Genomic DNA, 27923 nt, shown 5'->3' on the forward strand with positions numbered 1-27923 from the left:
ATGGGCAACGACTGGGTGTTTAAGGTTAGCAATTTGTCGTATTATCTGGCTGCATAGTAAATGAAAAAATACAATTACTTTACTATGCAAGTTAAACATTTGTGTTTTAATATTTACGTGTTTATTTATTTATTTAGGGCCCCTTTATAACATATGCTAGAGGTCCCGCACCAGCTTAATCCGTCACTGCTGAGGCCATTGAGTGCCGAAGTCACGGTACCATTGGCCTAATTTGCAACAACAGCAAACAAATAACCTCGCAGTTTACTCGATTTGAAATCACTCGTAGCAGCAGCATCATCGCCCGCTGCTGTGAAACGACTGCAGATTGCATCGGTGGACCACAGCGGCTCGCTTCGCGACATGATTCGGATTGTTCTTGAGCCACCTCCCTTGCGCTCTGTGCCGGGACTCAAGAGTGGCGCTTGTTCCTGCAGCCTCAACGATGCTCGATGGAGACCCTTGTGTGTTGTGTGTGCGAGCGTGTTCGTCTGTCGGGGTGAATACAATGCAGAGGTTAAAGGTGAAGGCCACTCGGTGCAGCTGGCAGCCCGCGACTCCTGCGATGAATTCGGTTTTGGCGCAGGGAGAAGCACCAACAGCACGCACACACACAGCATGTTGGGGCAAGTGTTGTTAGTCAGTACCACCTATTAAGGCCAGAGTGGGCACACGAGAAGGTGGGTGGCGAATACCACGCCCGGCCACCTTTGTCTCCCTAGTAGTGATGCTTAAACATCGCACTAGGTAATTAGTATTTGATGATGAGCACGGCCCAGTGCTCGCTGGAGCAGGGAGGCACTATTGACTCTCGACTTTGTGAACTCGAGGTTGTTTGGGTTATTCGAGTCGGTAATTTGTTACTCACAATAATATTTGTTTTTAATAAGGGGACAGCCGGCGTTCTAATTTCACGGGAGGCGCGGGGGCCCAGGGGCTCCGCTGTTCATGGCTGCGTCAGCCCTTTCCATCAAAAGCCACCTCCATCAAACGAGGCGCGTCTCTTCAAACGCCGCGGAGCGGACGCGGCAAGGCCGGGGAAGCCTTTTTAAATCCTTTATATTAAGTTCACTTGCTTGCTTGCTTGCTTACGACCGTGCAAATCTTTCGGTCGTTTTTTAACCCACTTCCCGTGATCCAATTGAGCTGACATTTTCCACACAGACTCGTTGTGCGTGACAATTAATTTTCGTGAAATTTTTTTCTCCAAAAGTTTACACTTCTTAGGACAAAAATATTATATTTAATTACCAATTGCTTAATGGTGCAATGTAATCATCTGACCCATAGGTGGCAGCCATCTCAAGCCAGAGGACGAGAGGACTCTAGCCGCCACGCATATAAAGGATTTATAGTGAAAAACTTTGTTTTTACGGGTTATTCTTGTTGTCACCTGTGGCTGGGAGAACCGCGATGGGGCTTGGGATCGTTTCGCACTGCAGATGCTGTGGCCTGAACCTCAGAGATCTGAGCGGCAGTGACATGACGATCGGTTAGCCTGAAGCGAGTACGGGTGGCTGCACCGTCCACGATGCCGGACCTCCTGAGGCCGATTTGGCGGTGTCTCCTCGGCTGTGGCCGCGATTCTCCTGAGCGAAATTTCGAATACCCCCCTCCGTTTGTCTCCGGGTGCTCTCTCCGAGAATTCTGGTTTCGTCACCGCGGTACATTTTTTGTGTCACTTTGCTCACCTCACCTTTGTTGTGGTTACTTTCTGACCTGCCCCGTACTGGGCATCTGTGAGAAAGAGCTTCATTGCTCATCGTATTTATCCACGATAAGTACTGATTCTGATTCTGTAAGACGTCGTGCACTCAATAATGAATCGTCCAATCCTCCCGAGTGACAGCTTTGTAGCGGCTCGGTGGATCGTCTCAAGACGATGCGAGGGCGTCCGGGGTAAGTGCAGCAGGGAAACGTGCTATTTTTATCACCTGATCTTTTCGTTTATGTATGGAGTTGTTTAGTTTGAACACAAGACTTGTGTGTATTTGCGTCAGCATATATGTATATGCATGCGGTGATGTGTCAATTAACCAGAATCAGAATCGGTATTTATATTGCAGGAGGAATCCGATGAGCTATGAAGCTTTTTTTCACAGATGTCCAGTCGGGGCACGGGATCAGAACAACAAGCAAAACAAAAACACGTGTGTGTGTGTGTGTCTGTATGTATGTGTGTGTACGTGTGTGTATGTATGTATGTGTGAGTACGTGTGTGTGTGTGCGGGGAGCGCTACAAACCTGGCGACCCGAGTTCGATCCCCGCTCACGGCAAACACCAGTCACAATTATTTGAGCAAATCCTGGCCCTCCCCTAAGTCAACTCGGCCTCAATGTGTGAGCATCGCCACTGGGGAGACAAAGGCGGCCGGGCGTGGTGCTGGCCACCCACCCCCTCGTGTGCCGTGCCGGCCTTCGTGTGTGCTGCTGCTCGCTAAGAGCACTTGCCCCAACAGTCTGCTAAGGCTACACGGGGGGGGGGGGGGGGTCTTTGTGCGTGGGGATCAGGGTCTCCGGAGGGGAGCTGTTTGACCGCATCGTGGAGAAGGGCTTCTACACGGAGAAGGACGCCAGCGCCTTGATCCGGCAAGTCCTGGACGCCGTGCGCTACCTGCACCAGATGGACGTTGTCCACCGTGACCTCAAGGTACCCCCCCCACCCCCCCACCCACCCAGCCCGCTCCCCTCCCCCTGCCCCCCCCCAGCGTCACCTGGGGACCGTCGCTGCGTCGCGCCACGTCGGGTTCCGCTCGCCCCCAGCCGACCCCCAGCCCGACCCCCAACCCGTGGTGCCACTTCCACGTTCCCGTGGCTGAAAGCCATTCCCTCGTAAGACGACCGCTGTTGACCTCCCACAAAGTGGTACCGATTTAACCGGCCCCCCGAAGGGACGATGGGCTGATTCGACCACGGGCCAGAGTTCACGCCGGCAAGCTTCCGACGGCGGAGACGCGTGCGCTGCACCGCGCTGCCCGGCGCGTCCCGGCTGGAGTCCTCGCCCCGGTTTGGGGCAAGCGTTGACTTTTCATCCAAGGAAACAAAAGCCACTTTTCAAAGCTACAGGTGCTCACCGAATTCTTTCCACAGAGCTGCAGTCACGCGTTTGGCAACGTGACGCACGCCATCCCACCGTGAATATTGATGACAAAGGGGGAGAGAGTTTCTGCGTCGCGACGCACGCGGAGTTGGACGCGACGCTGTTTCGGGAACCCTGCAGCTTCCTGCGTTTTGTTCCGTCGACGTTTCGCGCGGAGTTTGACTTGCCAGTGCTGCACGGTGCCGCGAGGTGCACACCGGTAAGTGTCACCGGGGCTGGGGCCTGCTCGCACCCGCTCCTGATCCGGCTACGTAGGCTCGATGGACGTGAAGCGACCGAAGCGTTTAAATGTTTGTCACGTTTCATAGCGGTAGATTGAGGTGGTTTTGCCAGGTGTTTTCAATTGTCTCTGTTGTGCTTTAACTCGAATGTTGGGAGAAATAAACTTATTCTTAGGTTTTTTCGGTAAAGTCACGTAGGTAAAACATTTAAATTTAAATTAATAAAAGTAAAATAAAATAATAAAAATCACGACGTTTCGGAGGCAACACAAGCTTCCGTCTTCAGGTGACTTTACCGAAAAAACCTAAGAATACAGCTTCATCAAGGCCTCTCACTCCGACTCCTCAAAATCAGGACACGGACTCTTTCCGTCAGCCCTCATAATTGTGAGCTGGAATGATGTGGCCTGCTACCAAAACAAATGAGGTCATTACCGTGCGTGTGTACGCGTGTGCACATATGGGTTGTATAACCCAGCGCTGATCAGTGCTATTAAGCTGTGGTGAAACATCGCAAGACACACACCGTATATGGCATTGCCCACGGTACATTGTGTTCCTCTAATAAGCTCGCTTAGCGTGTGCACCGCTCCAGCGCTGTAATTTAAATGTGACATGCATCCCCACGTACGTGCAGACGCATACACACGCACACAAAGACAAAGATCCCCCGTGTAGCTCTCAGCAGGCTGCCGGGGCAAGTTGCTGTTAGTGCGTAGCAGCACCGATGAAGGCCGGCACGGCGCACGAGGCGGTGGTTGACCAACACCACACCCGGCCGCCTTTGTCTCCCTAGTGGCGATGTTTATACACCGCACTAGGTACCAATTTGAGGCTGAGTCGACCTAGGGGAGGCCCAGGACCGATTCATATATTTGGCCATGAGCGGGGATCGAACTTGTGTCACCGGGTTCGTGCGCAGCGCGCTAACTGCTACACTACCGCTCCCCACACACACATGTACCCTTACAACCGCAGAGGCAACTCATCCACAATCCTGAGACAGATATCTCCTTTGCATAGCCTCAATGGCCGGAGCCAAGTGCTGCTAGCGAGGAGCACCTATCAAGGCGGGCGTAGTGCTCGAGGGGATGGAGAGGCAAACACGTGACCCAGCCGGAGATGGCCCAGTAGCCCCAGTGTCGGAGCACGGCTCCGCCAAGCACCCGGGTTTGAACCTGGGCTCAGCCGCCTGTCATTAAACCGGCCGCTCAAGTGCAGTGAGTTGCTGCTCCCAGGCCCGTCACGAGTGACTACATCTTGTCAGAATGTGTCCTTGCCACTTGCTCACGGCTCCGAGAGCCAAAACTTTGGATTGGTCGCTGCACGCGCACAATCTTGGCAGGGCATCAAGGCCTCATTTGCATTCATCAGAAGCTTAAACGCGGTGGCATAATCTCAAAGTGCCGTGCGGAAAAGCACAAAAGCGCGAGCACACGAAACATCAAGAAAGCGGGACGAGAGGGAGGGGGAAACGGACATGAAAGACATCACGGGGTCGGAGTGAGGGACATCAGAGACGCAAGGGGAAGCGATGACCTGGACTCAAACCCCGGGGGGGCGGGGGGCTGGGGGGGGGGTCACCTCCACCAGGGACCAGCGGAGAGGAGCGTCAGGGCCGGCGACACGACGGAGCGGGGACTTGCAGGGCCCCGGCCGTGGGCTCACGGGCCCATTCTGAGATGCCCTCGGCAGTGGTCCTGTGGCGTCGCCTGCCTCGGCCGTTCTCCGGCCACGGGGTCACGTGCGCTGCTCGCTGCGGGGTTTTCTCGCGGAAAGTTCTTCGTCGCCCGACCGATGGCGCCCATAGCACAATCGGAGAATCAGAATTTTCGGAGGGCATCAACATGTATCTTTTAATATAAACGTAAATCTATATTTAAACACGACATACTTAAGCCACTGTAGAAATCTTCTTGGTTCTTTCGGTAAAGTCACGTAGAATGGAAATAATAAAATAATAAAAATAAAACATGATAAAATAATTCTCACGACGTTTCGGCCACAACGCAGGCAGCCGTCCTCAGGTGGAGAACAGGTCTGTCGAGGAGACAGAGTCTTTAAATCGCAACCACTGTAAAAAGTCATCAAAGTAACTGTAATCTGATTACACACCGCGAGTGGCTCGCAATCCCAAGGTTATCAGTTCCATTCCCGGTTCATGTCTCAGTTGGGGATTTGAACCACGTCACGGGGGAGTCAGCGGTCGTTGCATTACTACGTTGAGACTCAGCCCCACCATAGGAATGTGGAATTTACACCGCTGTCTCTCTGCAGGGCTGTACACGGAGAAGATGAGCACGGTCGAAAATATTTTCGAAAAAAAAACACGGACATGTGGTTTCTTATTCGTGAAATAATTTGTCGAATCGTGAAGGCAATCTTCGTCCCGGACGGGCGCCGTGCGTCGTTCCGCTAACGGGCGGCACACGGCTCGAACGCTTCACCGCTTGTCAGATTTGTCCGGGCCGGCGCTAGCGGGGCGCTGGGCCAAACCAAAGCGTCTGCCAATCCGCGTGCGTCTCTGCCGTCCGTCCGCAGCCGGAGAACCTGCTGTACGACAGCCCCGATCCCGACTCCAAGATCATGATCAGCGACTTCGGCCTCTCCAAGATCCAGATCGGCGGTGACGTCATGTCCACGGCGTGCGGCACGCCGGGATACGTGGGTAAGCGGCGAGACGCCCCGGTCGTACGCCTCCGGCGCGACATGCGGTCGCGCGGCACCGTGGCCACGACGTCCACTCGCTTGGGGGTTGGGAGTCTCGCTCGGGAAACTCGGCTCTGCCCGGCGAGATCGTGACGGCTTGTGCCAGCCAGGCCTCGGCGCTTTCATTTGTGCCTCTGTCTGCTCCTAAACCCTGCGCCGCTGAAAGTAACGCAAGTTGCGGAGAATAGTCACGACAGGTGCTTTATGCAACTGGGCATGCGACCAGAGCTCAGCATAGTCCAGACCTAGAACTCATCACTCAGCCGAGTGGTTAGAGATGTATTGGTTGTGAGTTCAAATGCCGAACGGAGATCGACTCCGACCATCAACCTTCCGGGGTTGATAAAATAATCACCCCTTTGTGGTACGTTGACAGTGCTCGTTTGTGTGGATGAAACCATCCCCGGTCATGGGAATGTGGAATTTCCACTCTTGGCTCAGGGCCGCTTGACTCGGCTACATTGTTGTTGTGTTTGGGATTGGGCTGTGCACGTGGCGATACTCATGACGGGTCTCCGGCGCTGACGCTGGGACCACTCGGGGCTGTGGGAGTCTCCGCGTGCATGGCTCTGTGTGGTCAAGGACCCAGGCTCGTTGTGAGTGGCGAAGCGAGTGCGTGGGGGGGGGGTTCAATAAATCCAAGTTGGCGATGCGCCCGAGCCATTAATCTCCCCACGGTCGGCGGTGTTTTGTGTCGCTCAATTCAAAGCAAGGCCGCTGATTAAATTTCATCGCGTTTTTGGAGGCAGGCTCGGTCGAGGTGGCTGCAAAGGTCGGCTACCAAATGTTGAACGCGTTGAGGATGTAGTCTCGGTTATTTTGAGCTCTTGTGCTATTTGAGTGGAATAAATTTAAGGTCGATGTAGTTTCTGAAATGCAGTCCAGCTAATGATGATTGCAACATCAACAAAATCTTTCGCGTGAAACGAGTGCCGTGTTACGTGCGGCCACGCACCGCCCTCGACGTTAAACAGAGGTGCAGACGCTGGAGGAACGGTCGCCGTGGCGACGACTCGCCCTGTACCGAGCGGGATGGAGCGCCCCCTAATGGGGGGCGAGGGAGGCCATCGCAGAGACTCGAGGAGCCTCTCTCCGGCGTCGTCTTGCGGGGGGCTCTGCTTACTGAGGGCTCCCCCCAGGAGATCGCTTCTTGAGCTCGTGACTCGAACCCAGCGGTCACACAGCTGGGATATAACAAGCGGTCAAAACCAACCGTTGTTCAGCTTTTCGTCTGAATTGACCAGGAGCTGAACCATCAACCGCATCAGATCATCACCACCAGGCCGATGTGCACATCTCCTGGGAATGGCCCAGGTCCTGGCCCAGAGAGAGAAGTGGGGTCCAAATCTCCACGGTCATGAATGCGGTCGTGCAATTGTGGCCATTCGACCCAAGTTATGGATCACATAGTAAACCCATAGACACACATAGAGACTAATAGAGATATAGAGAATCAGAGAAATATATTGAGACTCACAGATATATAATAAACACAGGCCACGGCATTGCGATTTTGGCCATGCAACCCAAACTCTGGGACGCGTAATAAACCACTGGTCTGCGCTCCTTCATCAGAGGAGCAGAAACAGCAAAACGACACGAACTCTTTTCGATTTAAAGCTTTCGTGACTGCAGGGATTCATCTTCTTGGTTCTTTCGGTAAATTCACGTAGAAGGGAAGTAATACAATAATAAAAATAAAACATGATAAAATAATTCTCACGACGTTTCGGCCACAACGCAAGCAGCCGTCCTTAGGTGAAGACCAGGTCTGTCGGGGAGACATTCAGACGCTGTCTCCCCGACAGACCTGGTCTTCACCTGAGGACGGTTGCTTGCGTTGTGGCCGAAACGTCGTGAGAATTATTTTATTATGTTTTATTATTTTTTTACTTTCCTTCTACGTGACTTTACCGAAAGAACCAAGAAGACACGAACTCTCTCTCTCTCTAGAAGCCCTATCGGCATGGTCAGCAGCAGACCTCGACATTGGCATCGAGCTCCTGGACACGTGGTCGCTGCTGCTGCCACCGTGCGCAAGGCTAGCAGAGGAGGAGCTGAACCTGTCCCCTCGGGCCGCAGGGCCAGCGCGCGAGCCGGTCCATCGCCGCCCCCCCCCCCCCCGCCGCCAGCCCCCCGCGCTGCGATCACGCGGACTGGCGGCGATGTCTCGAACGCACGGCTCGGCTGGGAGAGAACCCGCGCCATTAGGAATCGTGAGTTGACATTCAGGGTTTTAATGAACGCAAATCAAACCCCGAGGAATAATTAAATTAAACGTGAGTGCTCATGCCGTGCACGTGAGAAAAAAAATAGGTCAACACCACGTGTGGCCACGGCTTTGCCGCGGGCTCCTTCGTGAATAGGAGGAGAGGGTGAAGGTGTTAGCAGCGTCTCTCAACGGCTGTACGCTCGCGCGAGCGTACTGGCGCGCCAGGGCTGAAGCCTCACAAGCAAGTAGGGTCTGGGTTTCATTTCTGACTCGGGCGCTTTTCTGCGTGGAGTTTGCATGATCTCGTCTCCTGTTCTACATTGATTTCCTCCGTGTGCTCCGGGTTTCTCCCATAGCTATACACACACATGCACACGCAATGTAACTGGTATTGGCCAATCATCCCAAATTGACATGCCAATTACTTATTTGTGAATACACAGCAACAGCAACATCGCCGCCTACTGTGTAACCTTGGCAGGACCCTCCTGGGAGCAGGATTGAGACTCAGCGAGGCTGTGCTGGGTATCATTGTACACGATCATTGTACACAAGTAACGTGACTGGCTGCACTCTGACGTACGGTTGGAGTGAATATAGGTGAGCTTTGCGCGAGACTGCAGTTCGTGTAGCTGTGACAATTCCACTCCCCGCAGGTGATTCTGAGATTCATGGCCGAGATTCGATTCTTTGTGGTACCGGCCGTAACGTCTCCCTCCTTCGTTGCCTTATCCCAATGTGACGCGCGTGACACGTGTGACGACGCATGTAACACGTGTGATGAATCAGGATAACGTGCACGACTCCTGTGGCGTGAGTCGTGCACGCGCGACGCGAGCTCTGACCCGCCGCCGCCGTGAGCGATGCGACACCACACGTCGCCGCGAGCGGTGCGACGCGTGTTTGTGTTTTAGATTTGAAGCTTTCGTGACTGCAAGGATTCATATTCTTAGGTTTTTTCGGTAAAGTCACGTAGGTAAAAAAAATTAAAATTAATAAAAGTAAAATAAAATAAAAATCACCACGTTTCGGAGGCAACACAAGCTTCCGTCCACCTGAAGACGGAAGCTTGTGTTGCCTCCGAAACGTCGTGATTTTAATTTTAATTTTATTTTACTTTTATTAATTTTTTTTTTACCTACGTGACTTTACCGAAAAAAACCTAAGAATATGTGTTTGTGAAAACCCCGGCTCTGGGAGCCGCCGCACCGACCGCGGCCGTGGATTCCATCGGGGCCGTGGCCCTCGTCGTTAAAACCCTGGCAAATATGTGCGGTCTCTACCGCAGATGCTCGGCGCCGCGCTCGAGACTTCTATTCTGGCGTTGTTCTTGGTGTAGTTCTGGCACGTGGCGACCATCTGAGAATGAGGAACAGGTTTACGAAAAAGAAATAACACAAAAAGCGGCCCAATAAAAATATTTTTACGGCACGGAGAAAGGAAAAGCTCCGCATCTCAGACGAGGGCAGTTACTCTGCAGAGGGGATGGAGGTGACCGCGGGAGGTGGTTTTTACGGCCGCCTCGGATTGCGGAGGATGGGAAGGGCTGGGGGTGCATGCTGTCGACGCGGTGCTCATTGTTAGCAGAAGCTGCTGGGTAGGTGGGGGGGGGGTGCCGTCAGTGCAGGTGATGTCAGCCTCACTGGAGCGCTGCGATTCTGCGGAATTGGTGCAATTCCGAAGGTGACCGTGAGGGTGACGATCGGCTCGTGAAGACATCAAATACTCAGTCCGGCGAGCATCGCTCACGCGTCACTTCCATGACCGCTGCTGAACAAGGGGTCCCCCCAGGAGATCGCTCCTTGGGCTCGTGACTCGGCCCCAGCGCTCACACAGCTGGGAGAGAATAAGTGGTCAAAACCAAACGTTGTTCAGCCTTTCCGTCTGGATTTTCTCACTAGGAGCTGAGCCATCAACCGCAGCGGATCATCACCCACCAGGCCGATGAGCACATCTCCTGGGAATGGCCCCGGTCCGGGCCTCAAGCCCAAATCTCCCTCTCCGCGGTCCAGCAGGCCCCCCATGCGCTGCACCCCCTACGGCCCACCCCACCTTCCCCAGGGAAACTTTTTTAAAAAAAAGTAGGTTATTTTAAACAATGTTTAACGGAGCCAATGGCCTATTTTTGTTATTGTTTCCACCGCGTGTTTTTAACACAAACACGGCCGGCAAGCTGAGCTCGGCGAGTGACGTCTTGCTTCTGTGCTGACCCCGTGACCTTGCAACGGGTTCTGGGGTCATCCCAGCTCTTGACCCCCTGTAGCATGGGTCAAGAGTGGACCCGTGGGACCGGTTTGGCCTGGCACGGCCATCGTGTGCTCCTGGGTACGTCGGCCTAGCCCCGTACCAGCCCCGGGCTGGGCTGGGTCGGGTCCCACCGGCCATGCAAATCGAGCTCCATGCTGCTTTTAGGGATTAAGAATCGTTTTTACACAAGGTGCATTCGATAAGCGACTGGTAAGTTGCGACTGGTGGCAACAGCGGTACAAAGGAGGCAAAGCAAGTTGTACACTGGATGAGCGAGTCCACTGGACAACCAGCAGTTGACTTCCCTCAAAGTGGTACTCGGTTTGATGACCCCGGAAAGGATGATGGAAAAAGTCGATTCCCGACTGGGAATTGAACTTGTCTCCTCGTGGTTGTGAGCTGCGTACTCTGTGTGTATGTGTCAATGTCATCACAGTCACATCTGTTGCACGAGTAAAGTAACGTCACGTCATGTCCACCGGTATCAGACCGCATCTGTGCCTCATTTATCAAATTCACAATCGCGAACGGAGTTGATTTTTCAATTTGAATCGCCGATTTGTGCACACATGTGCAACTGTTTTGGTAAATGAACCTCGGCAAACCACAGCAATGTTTCTCCCGCTCTCCTTCTTGATATACACATATTGATCGATCGCATGCCTTTGCTTGTGCGTTTGTGCGAATTAAAATTGATCGATGATTCGAACGACGCCCGCCAGTCCGAGGCCAAGCGGGGAGCGGTGTTCGTGCCACGGTGTTGCGTGAAGCGCTGTTGGTATCAGCCGTCTTCTGTTTAACGTTGGCGACAACAGCGGGGAACTAAAGTTTCCCGTGGCCCTCCAACTCGGTACAACTTCATTGAAACCCGGCCTGACGAGCGGTCTCGGGCTGCGTGGGGGTCCCGCGGTCGTCACGGCAACGAGTAAATCAACACGGCCGATTTTGTTATGCCTATGATAGCATGGATTTGTTTCACGAGACAATTGTACTAATCTGTATTTATGAAGGAAATCGACTCGGCCAAGTAAATTTTCCCATTTATTTTTTAACGTGAACCAGAATGACTTCTAAACTTGCGTGGTTGTTTTGATTCACAAGCTCGCCGGGCCAGGCTGCCCAGGCAAGAGTGGAGGCTGGGCCTACCTAGACGATGTTTAGAGTCATTTCATTTGTCCCATTAATTGCAGTTGGCGTAGTCTGTCACTTCCCTACACGAGCTGTGGTAGCAACTGGACCTTGCGCCATCGCTGTTGGATCATTGTTATTGTGTTTAATCTATTTTGGCCTCCATTTTAATTCCTATTTCTATATATTTTAAAGAGGAGCAGTGAAACGCCTCGTGGTAAAAAAAAAAATTGCGCGTCAATTTAATGTACATTTCCTGGGCCAGAGTTTTCCAGCAGTATTTCCTTAAAGCAGACAGCCCTGGATCTTGAGGTTTCTGTGGTTGGGTACGGAACCGTCCCCACAATTATCATATCATATTATCATATTATTTACTGGCAAATGAGGTAACAATGGTGTAAATGCTTTACCCCGAGCTCTCATACTCTGATGGTGCATTGTCTTTGAGTTGTGTGCCTTTTGGCGTCATCTGGTCCAACCCATGTGAGACTAGGCTCTAAGGAAAGCTGTCTCGGGCGTGGACCAATCAACTTCAAGGACAGTGCATACATTATCAGAGTTGTGTTTTTTGTTTGCATTATGACTTCAGGTATTGTGGTCTATGCAAATATGACTCCTCGTAAAAAAAGGTGTCAGTTTTGTTGCCAGATAAGAGGGTAAACAAACAATGATCGTCCCCACGCTGCTCGCACATACCAACCCGGACAGCCCAGTAGCGGCATGCTGCCGATGAGACCCAGACAAAGTCGGAAGCAGTCGAGCATTTTCTGCTCAAACCAAAAGCTGTCGCTGGCTTTTGCCAGGACGGCTCCGAGGCTGTGGACCGAAATTTCTGCATTTTGTGGTGAAAAACACTCTTGCTGTTATTTTATAAATTTCCAGTAGTAAAAAATGCAATGATAGTGAAACAAATAAATTGCGCTGTGCACACCGAAGCAACCTCCGTGGAGTCAGCGTTGAACATGGACCAGGTGACCGCCACGTGGCAAAGCAGTATTTACAAAGCGAGAAGCGGCGCTCCATCGCTGGGGAGCTATCGGGCCGGGGGGCCGTTTGCCAACACTACGAGGGGCCCCGGCGGATCGGCGGGATGGGGGGCGGGGGGTGGGGGGTTGCGTCAAAGTGTTCCCGCAGCTCGGGACTCGATGATGACATCCCGACGGTGAAACGTCCCGCACATCTCGATGTAAAGCTTTCGTGACTGCAGGGATTCATCTTCTTGGTTCTTTCGGTAAAGTCACGTAGAATGGAATAATAAAATAATAAAAATACAACATAATAAAATGATTCTCACGACGTTTCGGCCACAACGCAAGCAGCCGTCCTCAGGTGAAGAACAGGTCTGTCTACGTGACTTTAGGTGAAGAACATGTCTGTCGAGAAGACAGTCTCTCGACAGACCTGTTCTTCACCTGAGGACGGCTGCTTGCGTTGTGGCCGAAACGTCGTGAGAATCATTTTATTATGTTTTATTTTTATTATTTTATTATTTCCATTCTACGTGACTTTACCGAAAGAACCAAGAAGATGAGTCCCGCATATCATTTATTACTTGCAAGATATATTACTTTTCCGAATATTTCCACGTGGCCAGATATATGTGTGTGTGTGTGTGTTCCTCGCAAGGGAAAATGGGGCCCACACATGGCCTTTACGAGTACGGGGAGCCACGCATTCGTAGCCGCGAGCCGCGAGTGTTCCAAAAAAGCACTCCGGGCGTGGATACATAATGGCTTGCGCTGCGCCGCCACTAATGCGCTTGACAGCCCAGTCGGGGCATTCTCTCCATGCCTGTGTGGATTTTGCTGCGAAGTGGAAACATATGGGGGGCCCTCGGTTTTTGTTCCCTCCCATCTTGGCACAGCAGCCCCGGGTTGTCTCCCGGTCTACGCGAGATGACGCCACGTGTGCGCCGTCCACAGAGGCCTGCCACCTCTTGCCTGCCACTATGATTTTGGGCTTTCTTGGCCTTGACCTCCGGCTTGCCGCCGTCCACTTGGAGAAAAGCCAGCGTGGGTTTTGTTTCTTTTCGGGGAGAGAGGGAGTTCACGGTTTAAGCCGCGGTTTAGCCGCGGTAAATTTTCTGCTGAAAGGTTTTGGCACAAGAATGTTTTTTCGGCATTAAGCCCAGCATTTCCAAGGGTCGAGCTCTGATTTATAAAACACATTAAATTATATTATCGTGTTCAGCTCGGGGCTTTTTCTAGGTTGACTTTGGCCTAACTTTTATGAATAATACTGACGACACAGTCGCAGTGCTTGTCCCCCGTTTAAAACGAGCACGGGGCAACGGTTCTCTCCAGTGGGCAGTGAAATGTCAGCGCTGGTAATTCCACATTACTATGGTGGGTGCCGGCCTCTATACATTTGTTTTCCCCACTTAATTCAGTTAATTCCAGCTGTGAGGGATTAAATGTTAAATTTGGTTTGCCATACATTAAAGAGGTACCTGCCACCTATTGCCGTAATAATTCAAATTTTTTCACCCGGGGAAAACCTCGCAAGCGTCCGCTTCAGGTGCGTCCTGTGCTGGGAAGTTTGGCCAACTCCATGATGGAGGGAGGGTTCGTCGCGTGGCAGGAAACCGGAGAACCCGGAGAAAGCCGCGTGCGCGAGTGTGACGCTCAACACCCCCACACTGCCACATCTTCGCCGTCTCACAGCCCCTTGCCGACAACACGTGGCAAGCCCTGGTGGTCACCCGTTCCACCAGGCTCCAAGCCAGATGAGCCTCTATAGAGCCGATGAGATGGGATGCATTGAGGATGATTTGGTTAAACTTGTACGAGCAATCGCATAAGCTGCAGTGGTTGGCTGTTAGGAACAGGTCCTCTGAGCCAAGTGAGCAAATCGAGCATGAGCCTAAAGTTTTTAACCTTGGCTATTGAACAGACACTATTAAATTCATGGCACATGGGGAGCTATTTATCTTCTCGTGAGTGATCGGGTGCTTGAACCTTAGCCCACAAAGGTGCAGGCTCAGCTGACTTGCCACGGAAGATAGTCCCCTGCCTCCGAGACTCACGGCCACCTTTGCAAATCCGCGTTGGGTAATCATTTCCGTTCGGTGTCGTATTCCGTTCTGCTTTTCGAATAACGGTGTAGTTGTGACGAAGCCTCCACTCCTTTCCCAGCCGCGGCAGCTGCGCGCTCACTTACCTCCCTCCCGTGGGACCTTTGCCCCCGCGACGGAGGACCGTGAAGTTCGCGAGACTCTCCACCGGGGACGCGCCAGTCCCGAACGGCACGGCACCTCGGTTCGACTCCCCCCATCCACGTTGCGCTCGCCGCCTGCGAACGCACGCGGCAGGATCGGCAGAGACCGTGGCCTGGCACTGAGCGAGTGGAGCTATGGCGCGGCGTAGATGTTCGGTTTCGCTTCATGTTGTCGTAGGTATTACCACGCTTCCTAGCTGTGCTTTGGCACGAAAGTCTGTATAGGTGTCTCAAATCGCCTCGTGGGGAAGGCTGCGAGTTGAAATCCTGGCAAAGCGTTATCTCTGTCAAGGATGGTAATCCGTGGTTGTCAATCATTCTTCACGGAGCGAGAAGGGTTCGTCCTCTAGCGTCGGGTGAGAGGGGCTGTCGAAGCAACTCTGGCAGTAGTTCTGTAGCGTCTTCTTCATGAGCCGTGACCCAGCGTTCAGCTCTGCTGCCCACAGCGCGTTATTGTGAAGGGCTCCTCCTCACCACGATGCTCACCATAATCCCATGCAGTGACACTGATAGCACAACTGGGACCACATTTGGTGCTAAAATATTTTGTTCTGAACAAGCTATAGACGATTTCGATTTAAAGCTTTCGTGACTGCAGGGATTCATCTTCTTGGTTCTTTCGGTAAAGTCACGTAGAAGGGAAGTAATGAAATAATAAAAATAAAACATAATAAAATGAAATAATTCTCACCGAAAGAACCAAGAAGATGAAGCTATAGACGTCCATGTGGCCAGTAGCCTGGACCCAAACATTCACGCTGCTACGCGGCCTCGTTCGGCCACACGCAGAAAGGAAGGAGACGAAATTCTGGTGCTTGCCAGTCCTCCCGATCTGGGCCACACCGCTACGAGCACACCACGTAATTTCGTTTTCAAGTTTGGCGAGTATGTAGTGGGGCTGGTGCTAGTGGTGCTGGTGCGGAGGCTGATAGATGTTGGTGGTGCTGGTCGGGGTGATGGTGCTGGGTGAGGGCGGTTGCTGATGATGGCCTAAGTGGGGTGGGTTGAGTCGTTAGCGTTTGACGAATTGTTTTTAATGTGCAATAGAAATTGGTATGCGGATTGTCTCAGTGAAGAGAATTGCGTTTTCCCAATGCGTGAAAACCCCATTCAGGGGGCCTAACACTCAGCCCAATGTGATTGATTAAACCTGTTGTAAAGAATAATACCCCGCGAATGTGAATAAGGCTTTTGAAACACGGAAGCCTCGCATGGGTAATTGTTTCCTGAAATTCCTGCATGTGTGAATGGGGCAGTGTGGAATGCTAATCACTGTTTTTTAACATTTTTGTGATGCCACATGTTCAGAGACACGCGTGAGTCATCAAACCACAACCACTCGGCGTCTGCCACACGCGTCGCGCATGAGACACGCGTGCCCAGACCAGGAACCACTCTCCATCTGCATGCGTTTGTCTGTAAATTCATCAACTTCACTCCACTGAGTCCCCCATCCTTGCTGAGGACTTTGTCTAACGGAAACTTGACTGTTTCATCTCAATCACCACACTGCACAATACAAAAATACCCTCTCACTCACCCAGTCGTCCACACAAGACAAAGATCCCCCGTATAGCCTTAACAGACTGTAGGGGCAAGTGCTGTTAGCGAGCACCTATGAAGGCCGGAACGGTAAACGAGGGGGTGGGTGGCCAGCACCACGCCCGACCGCCTTTGTCTCCCCAGTGGCGATGTTTACACACCGCACCAGGTACTCATTTAAGGCTGAGTCGACCTAGGGGAGGCCCAGGACCGGTTCAGATAATCGTCGCTGGTGTTGGCCATGAGCGGGAATCGAACACGGGTCGCCAGGTTCATAGCGCAGCGTGCTAACCGCGACACTACCGCTCCCCACTCACCCGCCCACACATGCACTCACTCACCCATGCATGCACTCACCCACCCACTCACCCATGCATGCACTCCCAGAAAGCCGTGGGGTCTATGAGTTTCACAAAAATAATATATATATTTTTTACATGAATAGATGGCAATCTGAAGGCCAGTCTGGCTCAGGCAGGTGACAGGACGAGTTTGTTTGAGAATTGGCACTTCGGCACCGCATTGTCCCCTAGGATATGGAAGTTGTTATTGAAGTATTGCGAGCGGCGTTGGCGGCAGGGGAGGTGAGTTCGAGTGGGCGGCGAGGCTGAGCGGCGCTCCGTTGTTGTTGCTGTTGTAGGGACAGTAGCCCGAGTCATCTAGCCGACCCCAACTGGCGCGTCCGCTCGATGACGCCCTCCGTGAGTAAGAGAGAGCTTGGTCACCGATCGGCCGTCGTTGTTCCGTCGTGCCTGCGGAGGCAGAGGAATAGCGCAGCGTGGGATCGCGCCCTTCGCGTGTTTGGCACGCGACGAGTTGTACGTCGTCAAGGTATCCACGTGAATGTGTTCATTGCGTGGGTTCCCCTGCACGGAGTGGGTTTCTAGTGGAAAAACGCAAGTCCCCCCATGTCAGCTGTCCGTGCCGTTGGTTTCGGCGCGCGGTGTTGGCGAGAAACTCCGCGGGGAGGGTTCGAGGCGCTCTGCGGCACGGCGGGCAGTGCCGTTGGGGTTCAGGGTTGGCGGTCGGCGTTGCTGGCACGGAACTGCTGTTGCACCCGGCCGGCAAAACGATTGGTGAAACTCGAACCCATTTAAGTTCCCGTGGTGATAGATCGCATCGATCTGTTGGTACAGCTGATGAACCCTGGAGGGGTCGGCATCAGGATAAGACCAGCCGAGCGGATGAGCACGCCAATGTGGGAAGACCCGGGTGATATGGAGGACTCCCTGAGATGACTGGTCAATGCATCCGCTGTGGCCCTTGCTGTGCCAACTTGCTGCGTTTAAGCCGCCCGGCTCCCGGCTTGTTGTTGTGACCGTCGCTCCTTCACCCTCCGCTCTCGGTGAAGGGCGACTGTCCTCCGACTGCCCAGTAGCAGCATCCTTCACGAGCCTCCACCGTATAACCACACACAAAGACAAAGATCCCCCGTATAGCCTTAACAGACTGTAGGGGCAAGTGCTGTTAGTGAGCACCTATGAAGGCCAGCATAGCACACGAGGGGGTAGGTGGCCAACACCACGCCCGGCCGCCTTTGTCTCCCCAGTGGCGATGTTTACACATCGCACCAGTTACTCATTTGAGGCTGAGTCGACCTACGGGAGGCCCAGGACCGGTTCAGATAATCGTCACTGGTGTTGGCCATGAGCGGGAATCGAACCCGGGTCGCCAGGTTCGTAGCGCAGCGTAGCGCTAACCGCTACACCACCGCTCCCCACATAGCCAAACACGTGTGCACTCGCGCACAAACAGACGCACATAAACCCGTGTACGTGGGATTCGGGGCATGATCATCAGGGACGGATCCAGCCATCGCTGCCAGCGAGATGAAACAAGAGGAGGGGGGCATTCGCTGCCAGCCAGGCAGCTCCAGCGGGCTGGCAGGAACCGGGCGCACGAGACGGTGAGACGGAGAGACGGAGAGACGGTGAGACGGGTGCTGGCCATGGCCACCGTCACGGCGCTGCCAGGGCCCCGTGACTCGCGTCGTTTCGCTCGCGGGCCGTGCGACATCGTGCCTGCCTGTGTCATCCATACGCTTGGGTCTTTCATACCTGAGGGCCGTCGCGTAAACAACCTTTGTGTGTATATATATATTTTTTGAGATAAAGAATAGTAACAATATGAACAACGTCGTGAAGCTCTCTTTAGCAATTCACGACTGGATGAAGGGACCCCTCCCACCATACTTCACCAGGCTGGTCACTGCGGGTTGGTGACGAGGGCACCCAGGACCGGTTCGGGTATCGCTCGCCGCTGATGTTAGCCGTACAATGCGCTAACCGCTGTGCCACCGCTCCCCACCGATAATAATGACGATATGAAATCCGCCGAACAGACGGAACGCGCGTGTCGTGTGGCGACGCCAGCCGAGAGGCGTTGGGGTGAGAACCGCGTGGCGCTGGGCAGCGGCGTGGGAGATTTACTTCAAACCGCGCGTTGGCCGAGCACAGGTGGCCCAAAAAGCCAACCGGTCAGCAACAAAAAGCAGCATGATTAACGTTGTCGTAGAAAAGGGCTTAACGTGTTTATTTACTTGCGCGAGGTTGTTGTTGTTGTTGTTGTGACTGCGAGAGCTGGGAAAAGAGACGAGGGAGGGAAGGGAGATTCTCAGGTGGAGTGGTGCAAGGGAGCATGCCGGGAGAGAGAGGGTGTCTATGAGTTTCTGTAAGTGTTCGATTATGTATGTTAATCTAGAGGTCTCTGTATTGGTCTCTGTGAGTGTTCGATTCTGTATGTTAATCTAGAGGTCTCTGTATTGGTCTCTGTAAGTGTACGATTCTGTATGTTAATCTAGAGGTCTCTATGAGTCTCTGTGAGTGTACGATTCTGTATGTTAATCTATAGGTCTCTGTGAGTGTACGATTCTGTATGTTAATCTATAGGTCTCTGTATTGGTCTCTGTAAGTGTATTATACTTTATGTTAATCTATAGATCTCTGTCTGAGCCTAAAGGTCCATGCGAGTCTCTGGGTCTCAGTATGAATCTTCAGGGTCAATTCTTCGTACGGCCGATGTCGATGAAGAGCAACAACTGTCATTTGACTTGGAGGTTGTGAATGAGGCAGATCATCGCGTCTCGGAGTAGCGGGGAGTGGTGCATCGCTGCGACGATGCCTCCCCCTTCGTGTCTGTGAATCGGGCACCGAGTCGTCGCGTGTTTCCCTTCCGGGTAGTGACCACAGTTGCACACTGCCGGAGAGTTTTTAGTATTTTCATTTTCCGCGTGTGCGTCATCGTCAGGTTAGCCGTATCGGCTGCCACGGTTTGTGCCGTCGGTGTGGTTCAGGTTCGTGGCCGTAAGCCCCGCCGGAGATCAAAGCCAGGGATCTTCTTCGCGAGGCGTTTGTGACTTCTTGTCAACTCCGTTCGTCTTTGCAAGCACCATCAGGGTAGAAGTGGCGTTGGGCGAAGTGCCGTGACCTGCAGTGCGGCGGTTGACCTCTGTGTGGGCGAGGTGGGCAATTGGGAGAGATGGCGGGGGTAAGGGCATAGGACCTAAAGCCTGCCGCAGGCCCGTGTCAGCCTTTGCCTCGCCTCTGTGGTCTTACTAAACCCTCGGAGCCGTTTCACGGTTCGGTACCTAGAGCGCTGTGTTTCAGTTCTACCACATTGCGGAAATAAAATTAACAGGAGTATTCTTACCTCAGGGACGAGGAGTCTAAGCGTGTCCCTACTCAAAATGAGCCCTCGAGCCAATGGTGGAAATTCGACATTCCCATGGCAGGAAAAAATATCTCCAAAGGGTGACTGCTGTTGGCATCCCCCAAAGCAAGCTGGGAATTGAACCCAGGCCCCGCTTGCTGTGAGGCTCATGTGTTACCATTGCACCATCCTGCTGCTCCAGTTGCTAGTAGTGGTTGTAAGTTGCTGTTGTTGTAGTTGTTGTAGGAGTGACTCTGCTGGTTCTATTGAATTCTGCTGCTGCTGCGTCTGTCCCTGCAGCCCCAGAGATCCTGGCACAGAAGCCGTACGGGAAGGAGGTGGACTGCTGGTCCATCGGGGTCATCTCCTACATACTGTGAGCAGCACGGCTATGCACCCACACACACACAACGACAAAGGTCGCCCGTGTAGCCTTCGCAGACGTTTTGAGGCAAGTGCAATTGGCGGTCACTTAGGGGTGGTGGCCAGCACCACGCCCGCCCGCCTTTGTCTCCCTAGTGGCGATGTTTAGACATCGTACCCGGTACTCATTTCAGGCTGAGGCAACCTCGGAGAGCCCCAGGAACAGGTTCAGAAAATCGTCACTCGTGTTGGTCGCGAGCGGGAATCGAACTTGGGTGGCCGGGTTCGTAGTGCGGCTGGCCAACAGCTGCGCTACTGCTCCCCGCGAATACGCACTCACACGCACTCACACGCACTCACACGCACTCACACGCACAGACACGCACTCACACGCACTCACACGCACTCACACGCACTCACACGCACAGACACGCACTCACACGCACTCACACGCACTCACATGCACTCACACGCACTCACACGCACAGACACGCACTCACACGCGCAGACACGCACTCACACGCACTCACACGCACTCACACGCACTCACACGCACTCACACGCACTCACACGCGCAGACACGCACTCACACGCGCAGACACGCACTCACACGCACTCACACGCACTCACACGCACTCACACGCACTCACACGCACTCACACGCACAGACACGCACTCACACGCGCAGACACGCACTCACACGCACTCACACGCACTCACACGCACAGACACGCATTCACACGCACTCACACGCACTCACACGCACTCACACGCACAGACACGCACTCACACGCACTCACACGCACTCACACGCACTCACACGCACAGACACGCACTCACACGCACTCACACGCACTCACACGCGCAGACACGCACTCACACGCACTCACACGCACAGACACGCATTCACACGCACTCACACGCACAGACACGCACTCACACGCACTCACACGCACAGACACGCACTCACACGCACAGACACGCACTCACACGCACTCACACGCATTCACACGCACTCACACGCACAGACACGCACTCACACGCACTCACACGCACAGACACGCACTCACACGCGCAGACACGCGCAGACACGCACTCACACGCACTCACACGCACAGACACGCACTCACACGCACAGACACGCACTCACACGCACTCACACGCACTCACACGCACTCACACGCACAGACACGCACTCACACGCACTCACACGCACACACACGCACTCACACGCACTCACACGCACTCACACGCACTCACACGCACAGACACGCACTCACACGCACTCACACGCGCAGACACGCACTCACACGCACTCACACGCACTCACACGCACTCACACGCACAGACACGCACTCACACGCACTCACACGCACAGATGCGTGCGCACACAAAGACACACAGACAGACGCCCACAGAGAGGTTCCGTGGTGGTAATGCAACTTAATGTAGCGGCTCCAAAGTGTTTGCAACCACCTGGTTTTATTGCTTGGCATCTCCGCTCAGCCATCTCTCTCCTCATTTAAACCGACTCTCTTGAAATCACTCACGTTCAAGTGTGAATGCGATCTTACGACATTGTTGCTGTTGCTAAAGAAGATATGATTTTGTTAATCTGTAATTTTGGAATGCTGTGATGTTGTCTGCCGGCGGAGTCGCTCTTGGCAAAGAGCCTCTGAGCTTAGTGGGCTTCACCGGGAAACTCGCTCCTGGTTCCGATCGTTCAGAATGGGCGCCACGGTAGCCAGATGTTGACTAGCTCGCCTGGTATACAAGAGGTCGTGGGATCGATCCCGACCCTGACACCTGCTGTATATTTGGAGTTTGCGTGTTTCTCTCTCTCATCATCATCATCACGGTGGCTAGGTGATGTTAACTAGCTCGCCTGATATACAAGAGGTCGTGGGTTCGAACCCGACCCTGACACCTGTATATTTGGAGTTGGCGTGTTCCTCTCTCTCTCATCATCATCACGGTGGCTAGGAGATGTCAACTACCTCGCCTGATATACAAGAGGTCGTGGGTTCGATCCCGACCTTGACACATGTATATTTGGAGTTTGCATGTTTCTCTTCCCGTGGTCGTGTGGATTTTACTCCGGGTCCTCCGGTTTTCCCCTCCACATTGAGAATCAGCGTCACGCGTTTAGAGTATTTTAGCTGCTAATACATTACCACGTGATAAGCCACTTCGTTGAGCTATCATTTGTGGCCAGGTCGCTTCTAAAAAAAAGCCTCATAGGTCAGTGGGGCCTTGCCTGGTAAAATAAGAAATAGTTTTATAGTTTAATAGTTCATAACGCCGCATCGCTCGTAACGCCGCATTGTCGTTGTTGTTGTCGCCATTGCCGTCCGCACGGGTGTGGAACAGCCTGTGCGGGTACCCACCCTTCTACGACGAGAACGACGCGACGCTGTTCGAGCAGATCCTGAAGGCCGAGTACGAGTTCGACTCCCCGTACTGGGACGACATCTCTGACTCAGGTAACCGCGACGCTGCGCTCGGTTCTAGTTGACACAGGCGGGACAGCGAGTCGCCCCCCCCCGCTCCCCCGCCCCCGCTCCCCCCGTGAGCACGTGACGGGGAGGAGGCTGCCACGGTGGCGGAACATTCAGGAGCCCACTCGACTTGATGAAGCGACGGGGGGCGAGTTTCTGGAAGGCCCGGATGGGTTCGCGGAGCAGTGGGGTAAAAAGCGTGGCTCCTCCCACCTCTTCCAAGACATCCGACCCGCGCGTGGAAGAGTAGGCCAAATAGCACTCGAGAACGCCCTCTAGCGGAGTTCCAGTCTTGCCCCGCGTGTCGCAGCGGCGGTTTGTGAATCGGTGACGTTCAGCGCTCGAGGGCACCGTCGCTCTTGTTGTGTTTCCAGCGAAAGACTTCATTCAGCACTTGATGGAGAAGGAGCCCGTCAAGAGGTACACCTGCAGCCAGGCCCTGGAACACCCGTGGTGAGTCCCGCGCTCGCCGCGGTCTCGCGCTCTGCTGTGCCGTTCGGGCAAACGCCCGTCGCTGCTTGGCCGCTCCGGTCGGTGCGGCTCGGCGAAGGTCTGCCTCCGATGCCGCTCGCCGCCGATGGCTTGCCGTGGCCGGGAGTCGGACGCGGGTCGCCTGGTTCGTACGGCAGCTCGTCAACCGCCGTGCCACCGCTCCTTCGTTTCGTTCACGTTACGTTTAATGTTCTGCTGTAAACGCCCTTAAAATAATAATATAAGTATTACTTGGGAAGCTGGCCCATGCCACTGCGTGTGTTTTCTGCTGTATGCTTAAGCTGGGATTGCCAAGCTGGGGTTGTCCTACGGACCAAGGGCAGATGTATTTCTCAGTCAGTCTCGGTATATGATCACGACTGTGCGGTTTACTGGAGTGAAGTTCAGCACCGAAATGCTGGTCCAAGATCTCAGTACAAGCTGATTCCTGCCACCCGACACAAATTCCCAGACCGTACGGGTCAAACCTGGGCTGGGGTCGCCACCTCTCCAGGTCGCGACCCCTGCCTGAGCCGCGTGCTCGTTGGCACGGGGAGACGCGGACCGTGTGTGTGTGTGGCTCTTGCTTCGTGCTTGGCGCAGGATCGCCGGCGACACGGCCCTGGACAGGAACATTCACGAGTCCGTGAGCGAGCAGATCAAGAAGAACTTTGCCAAGAGCAAATGGAAGGTGAGAAAAACGCGCAGCATTCACGCTCTCAACCCGGCTGGCACCTCCTGTATTTCCCTGCCCCGACCCCCTCCCCCACCGCTCCCGGCCACCCCTTCTTCGTCTGCGGGATGCGATCTTGTTGCCGTGTAGGCCACTCGCCTCCGTCTTGCCTCTCTCCACCCCAGCCGGCAGCACACGGCGGGATGTTTCTCACGTTTGGGCTCGTGCTCCGTGTTCCCCGCCGGCGTTCGTGTTCCCCACTCTTTGCCGTCGCAGCAGCAGCGGGCTGTGCGCGCCGTCTCCTGTAGGCCCTGCTGTTGATTTTCGGTATCAAATTGAACTTTCTAAAAGCGCCCTCCGGACCTGCTCTCGCTCGCCTCTTGGCATTTCAGCCTGACGGCTGAAGTCACGAACCACCTCATTCCGAGCAGGACCCTCTGAACAAGGCCTCTTGAGACTCGGCGTCGATGTTGTATTGATGGCGGTGGTGATGTCAGTGGTAAAGAATGCCACAGATGAAAAGGATTTTGAAAGTTAAAGTGATTTCCTGCTCAAATGAGCATCGGGGCAGTGCCTCTCTCCCATTTACAACCCTGAGAAAGTGGTTGAAATTCCACATTCCCATGACAGGGGCGAGTCTATCCATAGGGCAGCCTCTGTTGACTTTCCCACAGCAGTGTCACTCGTGTTCATCGACCCTGGAGGAACGATGGGCTCAGTCAACCCCACGACCTGGAGTTGAACTCAGGGCCTTTCCAATTGTGAGCCACTCGTTTTTCCGCAAAATCTACCAAGCCGGATAATCAAAATGAGAATCAGAATGTGTATTTCTCCCGGAGGAATCCGATGAGCTATAAAGCTCTTCTTCACAGATGTCCAGTCGGGGCGGGTAAGAACGTGACAACAAACACAAAACAAAAACACCACGGGGGTGCAAAGTACAAGGGAGGTAAACAAATCGCCCAAAGAACGCCAATGATGAAAGAGATGGCACGAATAATGATGAGCGTGCTCATGATGATGATGATGAAGGTGACAATGCTGCTTAATTTTAGAACTTTCGTGACTGCAGGAATTATTATTTGGTTCTTTCGGTTAAGTCACGTCTAAAGAAAAAATAATAAATTAAATAAAATCTATTATTTAATTCTTTAATTTAATTTATTATTTTATCTTTAGACGTGACTTAACCGAAAGAACCAAATAATGACAATGCTGCTGTTTATGATATGATGCTGATCATAATGATGCTGCTGATAATACCGCTACTGCTGATGATGATGCTGCTGATGATGATGCTGCTACTGCTGCTGCTGATGATGCTGATGATGATAATGATGATGTTGCTGCTGCTGATAATACCGCTACTGATGCTGCTGATGATGATGCTACTGCTGCTGCTGATAATACCGCTACTGCTGCTGATGATGATGATGATGCTACTGCTGATGATGCTACTGCTGCTGCTGATAATACCGCTACTGATGCTGCTGATGATGATGCTACTGCTGATGATGCTACTGCTGCTGCTGATAATACCGCTACTGCTGCTGATGATGATGATGATGCTACTGCTGATGATGCTACTGCTGCTGCTGATAATACCGCTACTGTTGATGATGCTACTGCTGCTGATGCTGCTGCTGATGATACTACTGCTGCTGCTGATGATGCTAGTGCTGCTGATGATGATGCTACTGCTGCTGCTAATACCGCTACTGTTGATTATGCTACTGCTGCTGATGATGATGCTTCTGATGATGCTACTCCTGCTGATGATGCTACTGCTGCAGATTATGCTAGTGCTGCTGCTGATGATGCTACTGCTGCTGCTGATAATACCGCTACTGTTGATGATGCTACTGCTGATGATGATGCTACTGCTGCTGATGATGCTACTGCTGCTGCTGATAATACCGCTACTGCTGATGACAATGCTCCTGCTGCTAATGATGCTGATGATGATGCTCCTGCTGCTGATGATGCTGATGATAATGATGATGTTGCTGCTGCTGCTGATGCTGCTACTGCCGCTGACGACTCTGCCTGCCGCTGACGCCCGAATCGTGTCCGCGCAGCAAGCCTTCAACGCCACGGCGGTGGTGCGGCACATGCGGAAGCTGCAGCTGGGCTGCAGCCAGGACGGGCCGGCCCAGGCGGTGGCCCCCCCTGCGGTGCCCTTCAACGGTAGCACGCTGCACCCCGCCTGCTCCAGCAAAGGCAGTAGGTGGTGCTGTCTGCACTGAGCGCCCGTCCCGATCGCGCATCCTTCCCCCCCCCCCCCGCGCGTTCCGCTCGCTCGCTCGCTCCCTTCGGTCGATCGGGGCGAGAGCCTCGGGACGACGCGGAGTGCCGGGGTGGGACGCAAGAGAGGGAACACGGACGGGAGAGAGGGGGAAATCGCGCCGCGGTGGAGGGCGCCCGCGAACTTGGCGCCGACGCCAAACTCGCAATAAGATTGTGAGCAGGTAAAAGAAACGTCTCCTTCGGCGTGTGTGGGAGAGTAACACGGAGCGAAATGCTGCGTACCGACGAACCGAGGTTAAACGAGGAGCGACGCTTGCAGGCAGCCAGGCAGCCAGGCAGCCAGCCAGGCAGCCAGGCAGCCAGGCAGCCAGCCAGGCAGGCAGGCAGGCAGCCAGCCAGCTCGGCAGCAACACCGTGGCAAAGCCTGGCAAACACCGTGGCAAAGGGGGAGTAATCGTTCTGAGAAGAGCCGGTGTGCGGTGTTGGCGCGTGCCACAGAGCAGACGTTCGGTTCAGAAGGGAAAGACGCCATTCCAGCTCCTAGAAGCACCAGGATGCAGGAGCGGTTCTCTCTAAACCTGCCGTCATTTCTCGGCAGAAGGCGCAGGGACTTTTTTTGCGCGTTTCGGGTTGTGAGGATTTTAATCCGGCGAAAGCAAAGATTTACACACAAGAGGGACAGAAGGAGAAACGTCGTGGATTAGAGCACGTGCTCTGCTGAGAGGCATCGTGGGGTGACTGCCCTGTGGGTCGAGACGAACGAGACGGTGGCGGCCGAGGGAGGGAATCCGTCAGAGAGGACGTCGTCCCCCACGGAGATGGAGTGGGGAACTCGGCTCATGCACTGGGTGGATTGTTGCATTGTGGGACCGGGAGGGATGGTGACTGATTGGTGAAGGAGGGGGGGGGGAGGTCTTCAGTAGATCGCCATAGCTGATGATAAGCAAAGTAGTTACACTAAACTGTTTATGTCACCTTCAGCAGCAGCATCATAATCAGTAGCAGCGCGCGTTATATTCTTCATGGCGGTTGTGTTAATGTCATCGACATCATCAATGTGTTGTATCTTCATTCACAACCCACACACTGTATTCCTCGTCATTGTCATCGTCGTCTGTGCTGTTTGCGAGCGTGAGGTTCACGCCACCGCGGGGTTTTTCCCACAATGCCGTGCACCAGGAAGAGCGGTCGCTCACGCCGACCTCTCTTCCTCACACCGCAAGCCGTGCTCAGCACTGAGCACTTCTCAAATGTGGCGGTCGCATTTAAAAGGGCGGAATCCACTCTTTTTTTTACTGGCATGCCAGAGCCGTGCCAGCGTGGGGGCAGTCACGGGGTCGGTGGTTTTCCACCGGCTATTTGCCGAGCCGCGCCAGAACCAAGCCACGATCCTCTGGTTTGACATGATCTCTGAATCCGGCTCAGGGCCAAGCAGGGTCAGCGGTGGGGCTGACGACGGTGGCGACTTGGGCACTTTTGCCCATGGGACTCTTCGTGGTCTCACTCGAGCTATTTCTCGCGGTTGAACAAAATAACCTTGAGGCCGGACGTGGGTTTGGGGCACACCGCGAGGGAGCGGCGTCTACGCGCGTCTCGCGTCGTTCACCACGCGCGGCGCGACTCGGCTTCTGCGGTGGAAAACCGGGCC

At 53.7% G+C, this 27923-nt stretch overlaps 1 protein-coding gene across 1 annotated transcript in view; it reads left to right on the forward strand.

Moving 5' to 3' along the window:
- The window catches only part of LOC144731203 (calcium/calmodulin-dependent protein kinase type 1-like), an 86269-nt gene that overhangs the window by 51774 nt on the left and 6572 nt on the right, over nt 1-27923 (forward strand). The window contains exons 4-10 of the mRNA XM_078612198.1: nt 2512-2650; nt 5863-5989; nt 20324-20399; nt 22757-22869; nt 23259-23337; nt 23959-24046; nt 26107-26251. Coding sequence (XP_078468324.1) covers nt 2512-2650; nt 5863-5989; nt 20324-20399; nt 22757-22869; nt 23259-23337; nt 23959-24046; nt 26107-26251 — 767 coding nt within the window. The remainder of the gene's footprint in view (nt 1-2511; nt 2651-5862; nt 5990-20323; nt 20400-22756; nt 22870-23258; nt 23338-23958; nt 24047-26106; nt 26252-27923) is intronic.

Source organism: Lampetra planeri, chromosome 38 (assembly GCF_965212315.1).
Source record: "Lampetra planeri chromosome 38, kcLamPlan1.2.h2, whole genome shotgun sequence".
NCBI lineage: Eukaryota > Metazoa > Chordata > Hyperoartia > Petromyzontiformes > Petromyzontidae > Lampetra > Lampetra planeri.